At 44.9% G+C, this 12,757-nt stretch overlaps 1 protein-coding gene across 1 annotated transcript; it reads right to left on the bottom strand.

Moving 5' to 3' along the window:
* Positions 1-3,213: 3,213 nt before the first annotated feature.
* Positions 3,214-8,095, bottom strand: LOC104606635 (F-box protein CPR1-like). Its single transcript, XM_088898844.1, has 3 exons — positions 5,620-8,095; positions 3,577-4,371; positions 3,214-3,271 (listed from the first exon to the last, which is right to left on the bottom strand). The coding sequence occupies exons 1-3, from the start codon at positions 6,096-6,098 to the stop codon at positions 3,214-3,216; spliced, it is 1,332 nt and encodes a 443-aa protein (XP_088754970.1). The 5' UTR covers positions 6,099-8,095.
* Between the last annotated feature and the right edge of the window lie 4,662 nt (positions 8,096-12,757).

Here is a 12,757-nt window from a genome sequence, read left to right as displayed (position 1 = left end):
ACACCTGGCAAGGATAATACACCCAAAGGATCAGGCCACCTAAGGTTGTTACTAAACGGTTGGCACACTTATTTTGCCATCATTTGCATTCTGATATTCTGTTACTTGATTCCTATTGTAACGGTACAGAGGTGATCCTCCATCTATGTAATGAGGACATCAATCAATTACTATACCTTTCTTTTTATTTCGTGCCTTCTCTCGAATCCCCTCTTTGAGTGGTGCTCGAGGGAATCCTCTCTTCTTCTCAATGAATGAAAGAGGTTCGTACCAAATGCTCCCCAACCTGCAGTAAACTTCAGAAGAAAGATCTTACAGGACTCATCTTGCATTTTCTGTGAGCAGCAAGAAGAAATTCAAGAGCATTATTCATGCACTGTCATTTAGCTAAACTGATTTGGCTTCACACGAATATAGGTTTTAATCCTGATTACTATCAGACCTGCACTCTGTCCCAAGTCATTTGAGATTGGTACATAGCCTTCTAGTAAGTAAATTGGGAGAAAAAACATCTTATTACAAAATTGACAGCAGCCTATCACACTACATGGGAAGCAAGAAATGGTAAAATTTTGAAGCACCACCAAGTTCATTCTGTGCAGATGATTAACAAGATCCAGAATATCGTATTCTCATGGACCACAGTCTTCCTTCAAGGCCAAAGGCTGAACACTGAAATACAGAGTAATAGACCAAATCAGCATGGACAAGATCAGTCGTCAGAAGCCCAGCATGCAATATCATCCAAGTGGATGGAACATATAATGAGAACCTGTCAAGTGAAGGTATTGAAATTTGTATTTTCATTAAGAGAGATGAACTTCATTTTGCCGAGGGACTTTAAAGTTCAGCTTCTACCAGAAAAGCAGCAGAACTTCATACCTTAGTTCGAATGCTTCAAGTAGCAAATGGAACAATAATATCAGTTGTTTATTTTCTTTAATCAGATGCAAAAGATGTAATACAGAAGTTACAAGCTCATCAAGCTTATGGCACATGGGAAGAACAGTTTATTTGCTATAAGTTTTTTTACTTGTGTAAATATGTAAATATGACAGAATTCCAGTATATAAGCAGAACCTTTAAGGTCCTAGCTCACTAGCATACCAAGCATGTCATCAGGGAGCTGAATGTAATCTCAATATGTCTCATCCAAACTGTAGGCTGCAATCCTTTGCTTATCCTGTATAAATATAAAAAAAAGCTGTAATGAAGTGCCCATACATTTCAGCGTCCAATGGCCAGCGATATGGACTTGAGGATAGAATTATTGCATTCACATCTTTTCCTTGAATAAAAGCAATAGTAGCAGAGTTTGTCGCACAAAATAGAACCACTCCAAAATTGAAGAAGTTTGGCCTTTTAGGAGATAGTTACGAGTTAAGACACAGGCATGAGCGTGTGATCTTCCTCATTTTTCTCAACATGCAAAATCCAATTCTAACAAAAAAAAAGAAAAAAGAAAAAAAAAAGTTGATGGCTTCCAATTCCAAATCCCAACATTTTGACTTGAACAAATTAAAAGGAGTTGAGACAGTTGTTAATTGAAGCTTTCCATGACAAGCTACCTTTCCAACATCTCGCTATAGAGTGACTTAGATAGTAAACAAAGTCCTACTATTCTCAAAAATCAAAATATTGGATGTCTAAATCATACGAGTCTAATAGTCAGGGACGAGACTGGCCATACATATACACTATATTATAATAGAAATTAGAGGATTTCTCGGAAATCTCGGATGCGGTGCATAAAGCCAACGCCAAACTATGCCTATATAAAGGCACCGACCCCAATGGCATAGTGGGGGCAAGTAAGCATATTCTAGATCTCATACTTTGTGATTTTTAGCTCATAGTCTACTATGAGAGTACTGACTTAAGCATCGGATCGACCTTGCCGGTTAGCCATCCCGGGTCCTCTAACATTGATTCCTTGCAGGTCTCTAAAGAACTACGAAGCTCAACAATCAATCAAGCTCGCCACCAGGCAGCTCGATCCTCTGGTCAGCTCGGCACCCAATAGGTAGCTCGACCCTCTGGTCAGCTCGGCACCCAATAGGTAGCTCGACCCTCTGGTCAGCTCGACACCTAATAGGCAGCTCGACACTCTAGTCAGCTCGGCACCAAATAGGCAGCTTGGCACTCTGGTCAGGTCGTCACCTAACCAGCCTAACTCGGCCCAGTCAGCTCGTCACCTAACCTGCCTAGCTTGGCCCAGTCAGTTCGACACCTAACCTGCCCAGCTCGACCCAGTTAACTCGGTACCTAATCTTTCCCCAACTCGGTCTGGTTAGCTTGGCATCCAGGTCCTCATCCAACAAAAGTTTACTTCGGCCTCTAAATCATAGGCCACTTGAAAGCAGACCAAATGACGAAGTACTTAACACAAAAAATTGATTCATCAGGTTCGAAAGGAAGATGGCCTCGTCAGTATTGTATAACAGAGCAACCCGTTGCAAAAACCTACTACTTGGGTTACATTTACATAATTGGGAGACTTGAGTGGATGGTCAAGCTCTACAGCTTCATCACATGCATCAAATTCGACGGAATAGAGGTAGCATCCTCTAAGGATGAGGTTGACGTTTTGCTCGTTTTCGATGGATCTAATGGCATGCTTCTTAACGAAACCAGGATCACTAATTAAAGCGTGCCAAGGTTTGCAAACACAGTTGAAGCGTAACAGAGGCTTGACGGGAAGTCTCGAGAGTATTTTGGCGATAAGTTCATCGGGTAAGTTCTACTTCTGTATTATATCCCCACCGCGATTGCTCGGTGCTCCATTGTCATCGTCGCAGTTGTCGTCATCGCCCAATTTGATGGTCATTGTCATGCTAAAGAGGTAAGAGATTGGGATGGGGTCTGTCCCGCTCTCGCTGCCGTCCCCAATCTTCTCTTTCATGATTCACAGAAGGATATTTGCAGAATCGGTATGGCGCGAGGAGCTTTTGACAGTGACGAGTATACAATACAAATACATACAAAATAATACAAAATATAAGGTTTTGCACTCTACATGTTTCTATTTGTACTCCTTCCCAACTGAGCCTGAGCTTCAAATTGATATGGCCACAAAATTGATATGACCTATAGCTTCCTGCCATAGACCAAATTACCACATTAATACAATATTACGAATGATAATTAGATAATATGACGCATCAAAGTAAAGCTGCATAACCTCTTCTCATATTACTTACTTGCAGCTAAGTGCTACTCCTTTTTTCCTGTGCTTGTGCTCTCAGAAAAGCCCCCTAGTCTGGCATCAACCCTGAAAGGAATGAAGACACGTCCAAAGTATCACAGGTTCAGTTTCCTTCCTATACCCAAATGATGGCAAATGGCACCCCTTTGTACTAAACATATCCCCTTAAAATCGTTCTGTTGCAACATTGCTGATTGAAATTCTCAATCGATTATATAAAACTAACCCCTAAACACTTGAACCTCTTCGAATAAAGCAATACACTATGAAGTGCAAGAAGAAAAAGATAGTGGAAAGATGAAAATAAATGGAACAAAGCACATGTCTATTAATAGAACAGTAACGTTGTGTACTGCTTAATAAATATTTACCTCTTCTTTTTCTTTCCCTTTCGTTTAGCTTTTTTCTGCTTCAAAGCTCCATCTCGACCACTTAGAGGAATAAGGCTTCCGACGAAAATCTCGGTTTCAAACCAATCAGGAATACCGTGAATCCGAAGAACCCGAGCCCGTTCACTTTTAGAGTCATACAAAACTAGTCTGTTGTTGTCCTGCTCAAGAAGAAGCTCCCCATTTTTCGAAAAGCACAGAGGCCTCAAGTATTCAAAAGACCTAATTACTGAGGGTTGTGCAATCGAGAACTGTCTACTCCAAGATTCCTTCACACCATACTCGTTCATAACCCATATATCAACACGGAACTTATAGTAATTACAGAGTATACAGAGACGTCCTCTCAAAACTCGCACATTCATACGAAAGCTATCGTCGGGAAAACTAGGGAGTGGCACCACTCGGTATTCTTCGTCTCGAAGATCAAAAGAAAAGACTAAGTTGGAGGCCTTTGAATCAGAATCTAATACTGTCCAGATCCAATGAAGCGCAGAATTGGCAAGCATCCCAGATATCTTGTATCTCAGGCTGAAAGGGACGTCCCCCACCCTTCTCCAGGAGTTGGAACTCTGGGTATAGACCTTGACTTCAGAGTCAAAAGAGTCATCATCGTCTCCATAAAACTCGACAATCCTCACAACCTTGTAATCGTCGGCGATGGGATCGTAACCAAAACCATATACGATATAACCTTTTTCTCGAGATTCTATGGGCGTGTAAGGTAACTTCTGATGCTGTCTAGCGGAGGGGTTATAATGAGGGTGGATTTTTGCCCTCCAGTGATATTGTTATACATGGCACCTCGGAACAATTAGGTGACACCCGGAATCAATTAGTTAACGACTTGACTTAGACAAGTTGATGGTGTCCCACCTGGCGACTTGGCGGCCCAGACACGACCTAGCCTAGGCGCGAACTGGCGGCCTAGCCCAGGCGCGACCTAGCGGCTTGGCCCAGGCACGACCTGGCGGCCTGGCATAGGCGCCGACCTAGCGGCCTGGCATGGGCACGAATTGGCGGCCTAGCATAGGCGCCGACCTGGCGGCCTAGCCCAGGTGCAACCTAGCAGCCTGGCCTTGGCGCGACCTGGCCCAGGCACGAATTGGCAACCTGGCCCAGGCACAACCTAGCGGCTTGGCACAGGCGCCGACCTAGCGACCTGCGAGACGTGCTCGCCGAAAAATTCGGCATGCATATCCTAACACTCCCACGATCCTTGGAAGTTGGCCCATGTGCCGAACCATCCGGAGGGTGGTCAACGTGCATGGCGATTGCCTCAGGGAATCTCGGACCACTTAGACGACTTCTCGGAAATCTCGGATGCGGTTCGTGAAGCCCACGCCAAACTATGCCTATATAAAGGCACCGGCCCCAATGGCATAGTGGGGGCAAGTAAGCATATTCTAGATCTCATACTTTGTGATTTTTAGCTCGTAGTCTACTATGAGAGTACTGACTTAAGCATCGGATCGACCTCGCCGGGTTAGCCACCCCGGGTTCTCTGACATTGATTCCTTGCAGGTCTCTAAAGAACTACGAAGCTCAACAATCAATCAAGCTTGCCACCAGGCAGCTCGACCCTCTGGTCAGCTCGGCACCCAATAGGTAGCTCGACCCTCGGTCAGCTCAGCACCCAATAAGTAGCTCGACCCTCTAGTCAGCTCGACACCTAATAGGCAGCTCGACACTCTAGTCAGCTCGGCACCAAATAGGCAGCTTGGCACTCTGGTCAGGTCGTCACCTAACCTGCCTAACTCGGCCCAGTCAGCTTGTCACCTAGCCTGCCTAGCTCGGCCCAGTCAGTTCGACACCTAACCTGCCCAACTCGGCCCAGTTAACTCGGCACCTAATCTTCCCCCAACTCGGTCAGGTTAGCTTGGCATCCTGGTCCTCATCCAACAAAAGTTTACTTCGGCCTCTAAATCATAGGCCACTTGAAAGCAGACCAAATGACGAAGTACTTAACACAAAAAATTGATATTTCACCAAAAATTGATTCATCAGGTTCGAAAGGAAGATGGCCTTGTCAGTGTTGTATAACAGAGCAACCCGTTGCAAGAACCTACTACTTGGGGTACATTTACATAATTGGGAGACTTGAGTGGATGGTCAAGCTCTACAGCTTTATCACATGCATCAAATTCGACGGAATAGAGGTAGCATCCTCTAAGGATGAGGTTGATGTTCTGCTCATTTTCGATGGATCTAATGGCATGCTTCTTAATGAAACCAGGATCACTAATTAAAGCGCGCCAAGGTTTGCAAACACAGTTGAAGCGTAACAGAGGCTTGACGGGAAGTCTCGAGAGTATTTCGGTGATAAGTTCATCGGGTAAGTTTTGCTTCTGTATTATATCCTCACCGCGATTGCTCGGTGCTCCATTGTCATCGTCGCAGTTGCCGTCATCGCCCAATTTGATGGTCGTTGTCATGCTAAAGAGGTAAGAGATTGGGATGGGGTCTGTCCCACTCTCGCTGCCGTCCCCAATCTTCTCTTTCATGATTCACAGAAGGATATTTGCAGAATCGGTATGGCGCAATGAGCTTTTGACAGTGACGATACCAATCTCCTAGGTGGGTAAATAACTTTTCCACCTAGGGGGAAAGTTGCCAATAGTTGAATGGGACAAAAATACCCCTTTTGATAATGGATTTTTATGGTTAAAATGGTTATTGCCTTATTTACATAAGAAATAAAAGAACACGAGTAAATGCACTTACTTGAGCAAATATTTCCTAGGAAAAACTTACCCAGGTAGCTGCATTTACCTGGATAAATAACTTACCGAAAAACAAATGGAGCCTTGGGGTTTGGGGAGGGCTGGACTTTGGGGGTGAAAGTTGGGTGAGGTTAGGTCGGATTGAGGTCGATTCTTGTCCAATCCAAGGTACTGAACCCCCAACCCGAACTTTCATCCTCACGAAAAATTTCATATTCTTTTAATATTTGATTAGGAGACATAAACTCGACTTATGGTCATATATGACCATATTTTTTATTGATATTTAATTGGTTAATGTTTTTATTGGTTCTTTTAGCACAAAAATAAAACATAAAATAATGGTATGAAAATCACTAAAAACAACTTGTTATTAGGTTAGGGATTAAGAGTTAAGACAAATGTATTATGACCGTATGTAGATCCTATTCATTTTTCGGGAAGTCATTTACCTAGATAAATGTGCTTATTCAAACAAATGTTTCCTAGAAAAAACTTACTCAAGTGCATTTACTGTGTTTTTTTGTTTCTAAAGTAATACTAAGCAATGCTGATTAAGTATCACTATTGAAGGGGCAATGTTGTCCCATAAAGTGTTAGTAATTTTATTCAAGTGGATGAAGGGTAATACCTTTCTGCCCCCTATAATACAAATGTAAAATTGTTCCTTCTTTTTGTAGAATCCACTAACAATGAAAAACGAACAAGGCCATAAGGTGATGTCATTTTGGAAAAATTCAATCATAATCAACCTGATTCCCCTCTTCATACCCTCATACTTACTTGTCTGTTAGAATCTCCGCCTTGGGTTCTCATCCGAGGCCTTTGACATCCTCTGCCTTGTAGCACTTCAGATACCAACCCTCGGCTTCTACGGAATTCGGTACACGATCAGCCTCGGCCTCAGCACTTCGTCTCCGAATCCTCGAAGCCTTTGGCCCACCTCCAGAGCTTAAGGGCGAAATTACTTTGTTGTCCTCGGCCAATCTGAGCATCATCACTTGGCGCCATTTGTGAGAAACATTGTTAAGATGATCCCCTAAAGAACTTTGGCAAACTAAGAAATCCCTAAGCTCTAATCATCATGGTACGAAGAGCCAGGAACACCCAGAACCTTGTCACTAATGAACAATTCCACGCCATGCTCGACCACCTGGAGTATTTAACTTAATGAGTCTAGCAGAGCTACCCCCGAGCAGGAGGTCCCTCCTAGGAAGACCACCCCGCTGGGGAATCAACACAACCAGGACAGCATGGGTCCATAAGCCAGCCCTCGGTCTTGGCTATGTGCCACAGATCGACCCCTCCGAGTCTGGCAGCAGTCACCCAACCAGCCCGCATCCTAGGAACTTCCGACCTCCCAGCCGAAGGGAGAAGGGACCAGCACAATCTGAGGATAGCCGCCAGCCCTTCGAGCAACATCATTGGTGCCGAAGGGAAAATTTGACAAAAGCGGGCGTCGCGGTCGCCCCAGTGCCCACTCTAGGGCCGAGGGCCGATGCCGAGCCTCTTCCCCTCACGTCTCAGATCTTCGGGACATCCTGAACGATCGTCACGCTAGGCACGAAGCGTGCGGTCTTGCCTTTGAATACTCTGGAGTCCGCATCGGCCCTCATTGCGTCTGTGATGACCAGGATGGCGCGCAAGCCATGCCCGACCCTTAGTTTGCCGAACTGCGAGCAGAGCTTAGTGTTGTCAAAGCTGAGCTCCGACAAGTCAAGTAAGACCGAACTGACACCTCGGCCGGATAGAGTAACTCTATGGGGAGAATGGATGCCTTCTCCCTCAACATCATCGCCGAGCTATTACCCCCACACTTCAAAGCTCCCACCTTGGAGATGTACAACGGGAACACAGACCCGGACGATCACCTGGAGAGCTTCAGGGTACTCATGGTCCTACATGGATACTCCGATGCCTTGACATGCTGAACTTTCCAGGCAACCTTCAAGTGAGCTGCTCGATGGTGGTTCTCAAGCCTCCCACCTCGATCTGTTAACTCGTGGGAGCAGTTCTCCAGCATATTCCTCACCCGCTTCATCAGCAATCGACGCCCCCAAAAGACTGTTGTGTCATTAATGACAGTCAAGCAGAAGCGAGGAGAAAGTTTATGGTCGTACATTGACCGCTTCAAGAAGGAAGAGCTCGAGGTCCATGACCTCGACCCCATGGTTTCCATGCACGCCGCCATTAGCGGACTCCTCCCTAGCTCAGCCCTCAAGTGCTCAATCGCCAAAACTAGCCGAAGACAAACTAGAGTTCCTTGAGAGGGCCTAGAAGTACATTGCAGTCAAAGAGGCTTCGGCTAGGGATGTTCAAGAAAGGTGCACCATCAGGGCGGAGCCCTAGAAAAGAAGAGAAAGAATGGAGACCACAGCCACAACAACGACAACAACAACAACAGTAGGAAGCCACCAGCCTCGGCCTTGGATTACAACCAGTACGCACCACTCAACTCCATCGGCACGCAGATTTTGATGTAGATCGGAGAGGAGAAATTCATGAAGTGGCCTAAGAAGTTCAAGAAGAGTCCTGAAGGGGGAACCCAAAGAAGTATTACAAATTTCATCGAGGCACTAGCCACGACACCAAGGACTACTACGATCTCAAGAATGAGATAGAGTCCTTCATCCGCCGAGGCCACCTCAAGTAGTACATCAGGGGTGAGGTTGGCGCCTCGTCCTCTCAACAACAACATTAGCATGTAACTAGAGTCATCGATGTCATAGCTGGAAGCACGGCCTCGGGTGGAGCCTCGGCCTCAGCTCACAAGGCCTATGCCAGGCAGTTAAACATCTAGGGGCTGGTCCCCAAGAAGCAGAAGCAGAAAGAGTCCCTCTCCTTCACGGACAAGGATTTGAAGGGGATAGCAGTTGATGGGAATAAAAAGCATCATATTTTTATCCCCAAATATTCATTTTTTTACATTAAATTAGCACTTAATTGGACTCATTACTCTTGTATTTCGATTCAGGGCAAGCAAGAAGGCGACAGGAGGAAAACAAGGCTAATCGGACGATTTTGCATAGTTTCGGCACCATTCAGTAATCTGGGAATAACTCTCACATCCGGACTCCGATTGGGATGATTCAAGATGCATTGGAAAGATAAGGAAGAACTCCACAACTTTCATGTTCTGAATTTTAACAGATGCGGTCTGAGGTCAAAATCGGGCCCAAAGTCGGAGAAAATTTGTAAAGAATCCCAGCTCACAGCTGAAGCCCAATTCGTAGAAAAACCTTATAGTGGCCCAAATTATTAAAAAAGCCAAACTCGAATTCAAGAATAAAGAGTTCTATCAGATTTAAATTTCAATTGTAATCCTAGAAAGATAAAGTAGATTGAGATTACTAGATAAGAGATAGGATATGATTATATCAAAATTGATTAGGACTTTCTATTTTTGAGGATAATCTCCTAAGAGGAGTTGGAGAGAGCCCCTCATCTTAAAGCTATATAAAGGGGGGGGGGGGGGGGGGGGGGAGGGACCAGCTTTAGGAATCAATCAAGAAATCAAGCAATCAAGCAGTCCATCCATCTTGGAAGCAAAGCAAGAAGGAGACGACAACCATGAGCGGCTGAGCTTTTCTTTTCTGATTCAAGGGGAATTGTTGATTCGATTGTGTCATCGTGAGGTTATGTGTTTAATTTAATTTCTTGCTTTTAATTCAAGTATTCGTTGATTCTTATCCATATTCTTATGGAAATTAATGTTGATTAGTCTGCAAATTAATTAATGTTGATCTTCTTACTACTATCCATAATTCGATGATCTGTAATTGTCACGAATAGTGGTACAAGTAGCAATTAGGTTAATATCTTTTTGGGTCAATTGTTCGTGACAACCTTTGACCAATGTATAGGCATGTTTTAACCTAAAGGGAATCAATGGAACAAGATTTGATAAATGCACCTATCTCAATTATTTTTATTTTGGTTTAACTGTTTTCACGGAAGTTATTGCTATCATTAATTGATATGGAACGCTATCGTGCCCAGTCGATCAATGATAAGTGTTGATCGAATGCTGGGTTTGGTCAACTAAATTAGGAAAATGCGAGGTTTTTTATGACTATCCTAATAAATTTGAAGGTTAAATGCTTGAATTGCAAGACTGCTGATTTTTCCTATGATCGATGACCAATTGACTCAATTCGAACCCTTGGATCAGAGTTGGTAAGATTGAATATTCCTTGTTAATTGTTATTTGCTCTTCAGTTATTTTAGAAATTTAATTATTTGAATTTCCACTATTTATATTGCACATTCGGCTGTCAAATGTGGTTATGGTAAAGAAAGCTAATGAGAAATGGCGGATTTGTATTGATTTCACAGACCTCAACTGAGCCTACCTCAAGGACAATTTTCCTTTTCCAAGGATAGACCACCTCGTTGATGCCACTGCAAGGTATGAACTACTCAGATTCATTGGTGACTTCTCCAGATACAACCAGATAAAGATGCACCCGAATGATGAAGAGAAGACCTCATTCATCATTGAGCATGGCACATATTGCTACCGAGTGATGCCTTTCGACCTCAAAAATGCCAGGGCCACCTACCAATGCCTTGTTAATAAAGTGTTCAAAGATCAGATGGGGAGGAACGTCAAAGCCTATGTGGATGACATGGTAGTAAAAAGGCTGAAGGCCAAGGCCCATATCTCGGACCTAGCCGAGACCTTTGACGCTTTGCGGAAGTACAACATGAAGCTCAACCCCGACAAGTGTGCCTTCGGCATCACATCAAGCAGATTTTTGGGCTTCGTCATCACTCAGAGAGGCATTGAGGATAACCCTGAGAATATACAAGCCATATTGGATATGGCGCCTCCCCGAACGGTGAAGGAAAGCCAGAGGCTCACCGATCGGATAGCAGCCCTCAATCGCTTCATGTCAAAGTCAACCAACCGATGCTTACCCATCTTCCATGCCATCAAGAAGCAAAAAGATTTCCAATGGACGGAGGAATGTCAATACGCCTTCGACAAGCTCAAGGAGTACCTTACCTCGCCTCCCCTCCTCGCCCGGCTGATCGAGGGAGAAACCCTGTACCTATATCTCTCGATCGGGGATGAAGCGGTCAGCTCAGTCCTGGTCAAGGAAGATGGCACATAGAAACCAGTTTATTATGCCAACAAGATCTACAATGCCAAAACCAGGTATCCCACGATGGAGAAGTTGGCTTTTGCCCTCATGGTTTCGACCAGGAAGCTCAGACCATACTTCCAAGCACACTCAATAGTGATCCTGACGAACCAGCCCCTTAAGGTTATCCTCGCCAAACCCGAGACCTTAGGATGCCTGACGAAGTGGGCCGTCAAGCTTTCCGAGTTTGACATCTAGTACCAGTCGAGGCTGGTAATCAAGGCACAAGCCTTAGTAGACTTCATAGTGGAATGCACCTTCAATCAAGCCCTCCTCCAGACCTCAGAAAACCCTAAAAGGGATCATATGGATGGCGAAGCTCACCCCTGATGGAAACTCTTTGTTGATGGCTCCTCCAACGCTAAAGGAAGCGGAGGGGGCCTCATTCTTCTCCCCCAGATGATGTTTCCCTAGAGTATGTGCTGAGGTTTAATTTCCTAGCATCAAACAACGAGGCAATGATGATGTTGCCTCCAACACTGAGGTTTGATGTTGCCCTAGAGTATGTGCTGAAGCACACCCTCCACGTTGGCCTACAGCTTGCTAGTGACCTCAGCTCCTTACATATTGAAGCCTTTAGCGATTCTCAGCTAGTGGTGAATCAAGTAAACGGAGAGTATGATGCTAGAGAACAAAGCATGCCCAAGTACCTTGCCGAAATCCAATATTTAGTCTGCCACTTCCAACGCTTCTCCTTGCAACAAGTTCTGTGGGCCGAGAATGCAAGAGTCGATGCCCTCTCTAAGTTGGCAAGCACCTTGAGCGAAGTCCTTGGCCGGACCATGCATATCGAGAAGTTACTTCGGCCCTCCATTGAAAAAGTCCAAGCACTCCTAATAGAGGCCGAGACGTCAGGGATGGATCTTATCATCAACTTCCTAACAAAAAGAAAGCTACCTGATGACAGGAATGAGGCAAAACGACTCAGACGTTAGGCAGCCCACAATGCCTTGCTGGAGGGAAAACTATACCGAAGATCATTCACCTTGCCTTATCTCCGATGCCTCCATCTAGAGGAGGGCGAGTACGTGCTACGTGAGATTCACGAAGGCATCTGTGACAATCACCTCGGCGGTAGGACCCTAGCCCAAAAAATTTTAAGGTAGGGGTACTTCTGGCTGACCCTCCACATGGACGCAGCCAAACTAGTGCGAAAATGTGACACATGCCAGAGGCACGCCAACTTATGCCCTTCGCCAAGTGGGGCATGGACCTCCTCGACCCTTTCCCACAAGCCACGAGAGGCAGGAAGTACCTCATTGTTGCTATAGACTACTTCACCAAGTAGGGAGA

The sequence above is a fragment of the Nelumbo nucifera genome, chromosome 1 (genome assembly GCF_055504915.1).
Source record: "Nelumbo nucifera cultivar China Antique chromosome 1, China Antique-T2T, whole genome shotgun sequence".
Taxonomy (NCBI): domain Eukaryota; kingdom Viridiplantae; phylum Streptophyta; class Magnoliopsida; order Proteales; family Nelumbonaceae; genus Nelumbo; species Nelumbo nucifera.
The sequence above is the reverse complement of the archived record's forward strand: the minus strand, read 5'-3'. Positions and strand labels throughout refer to the sequence as shown.

Excerpts from the sequence above, each read along its gene's own strand:
- LOC104606635 (XM_088898844.1), bottom strand. The coding sequence starts at position 6,098 with ATGAAAGAGAAGATTGGGGACGGCAGCGAGAGTGGGACAGACCCCATC. Across the intron at positions 4,372-5,619 it reads TGTTATACAACACTGACAAG|GGCAAAAATCCACCCTCATT; the intron begins GCCATCTTCCTT and ends ATATCACTGGAG. Across the intron at positions 3,272-3,576 it reads AAGGGAAAGAAAAAGAAGAG|GGTTGATGCCAGACTAGGGG; the intron begins GTAAATATTTAT and ends CATTCCTTTCAG.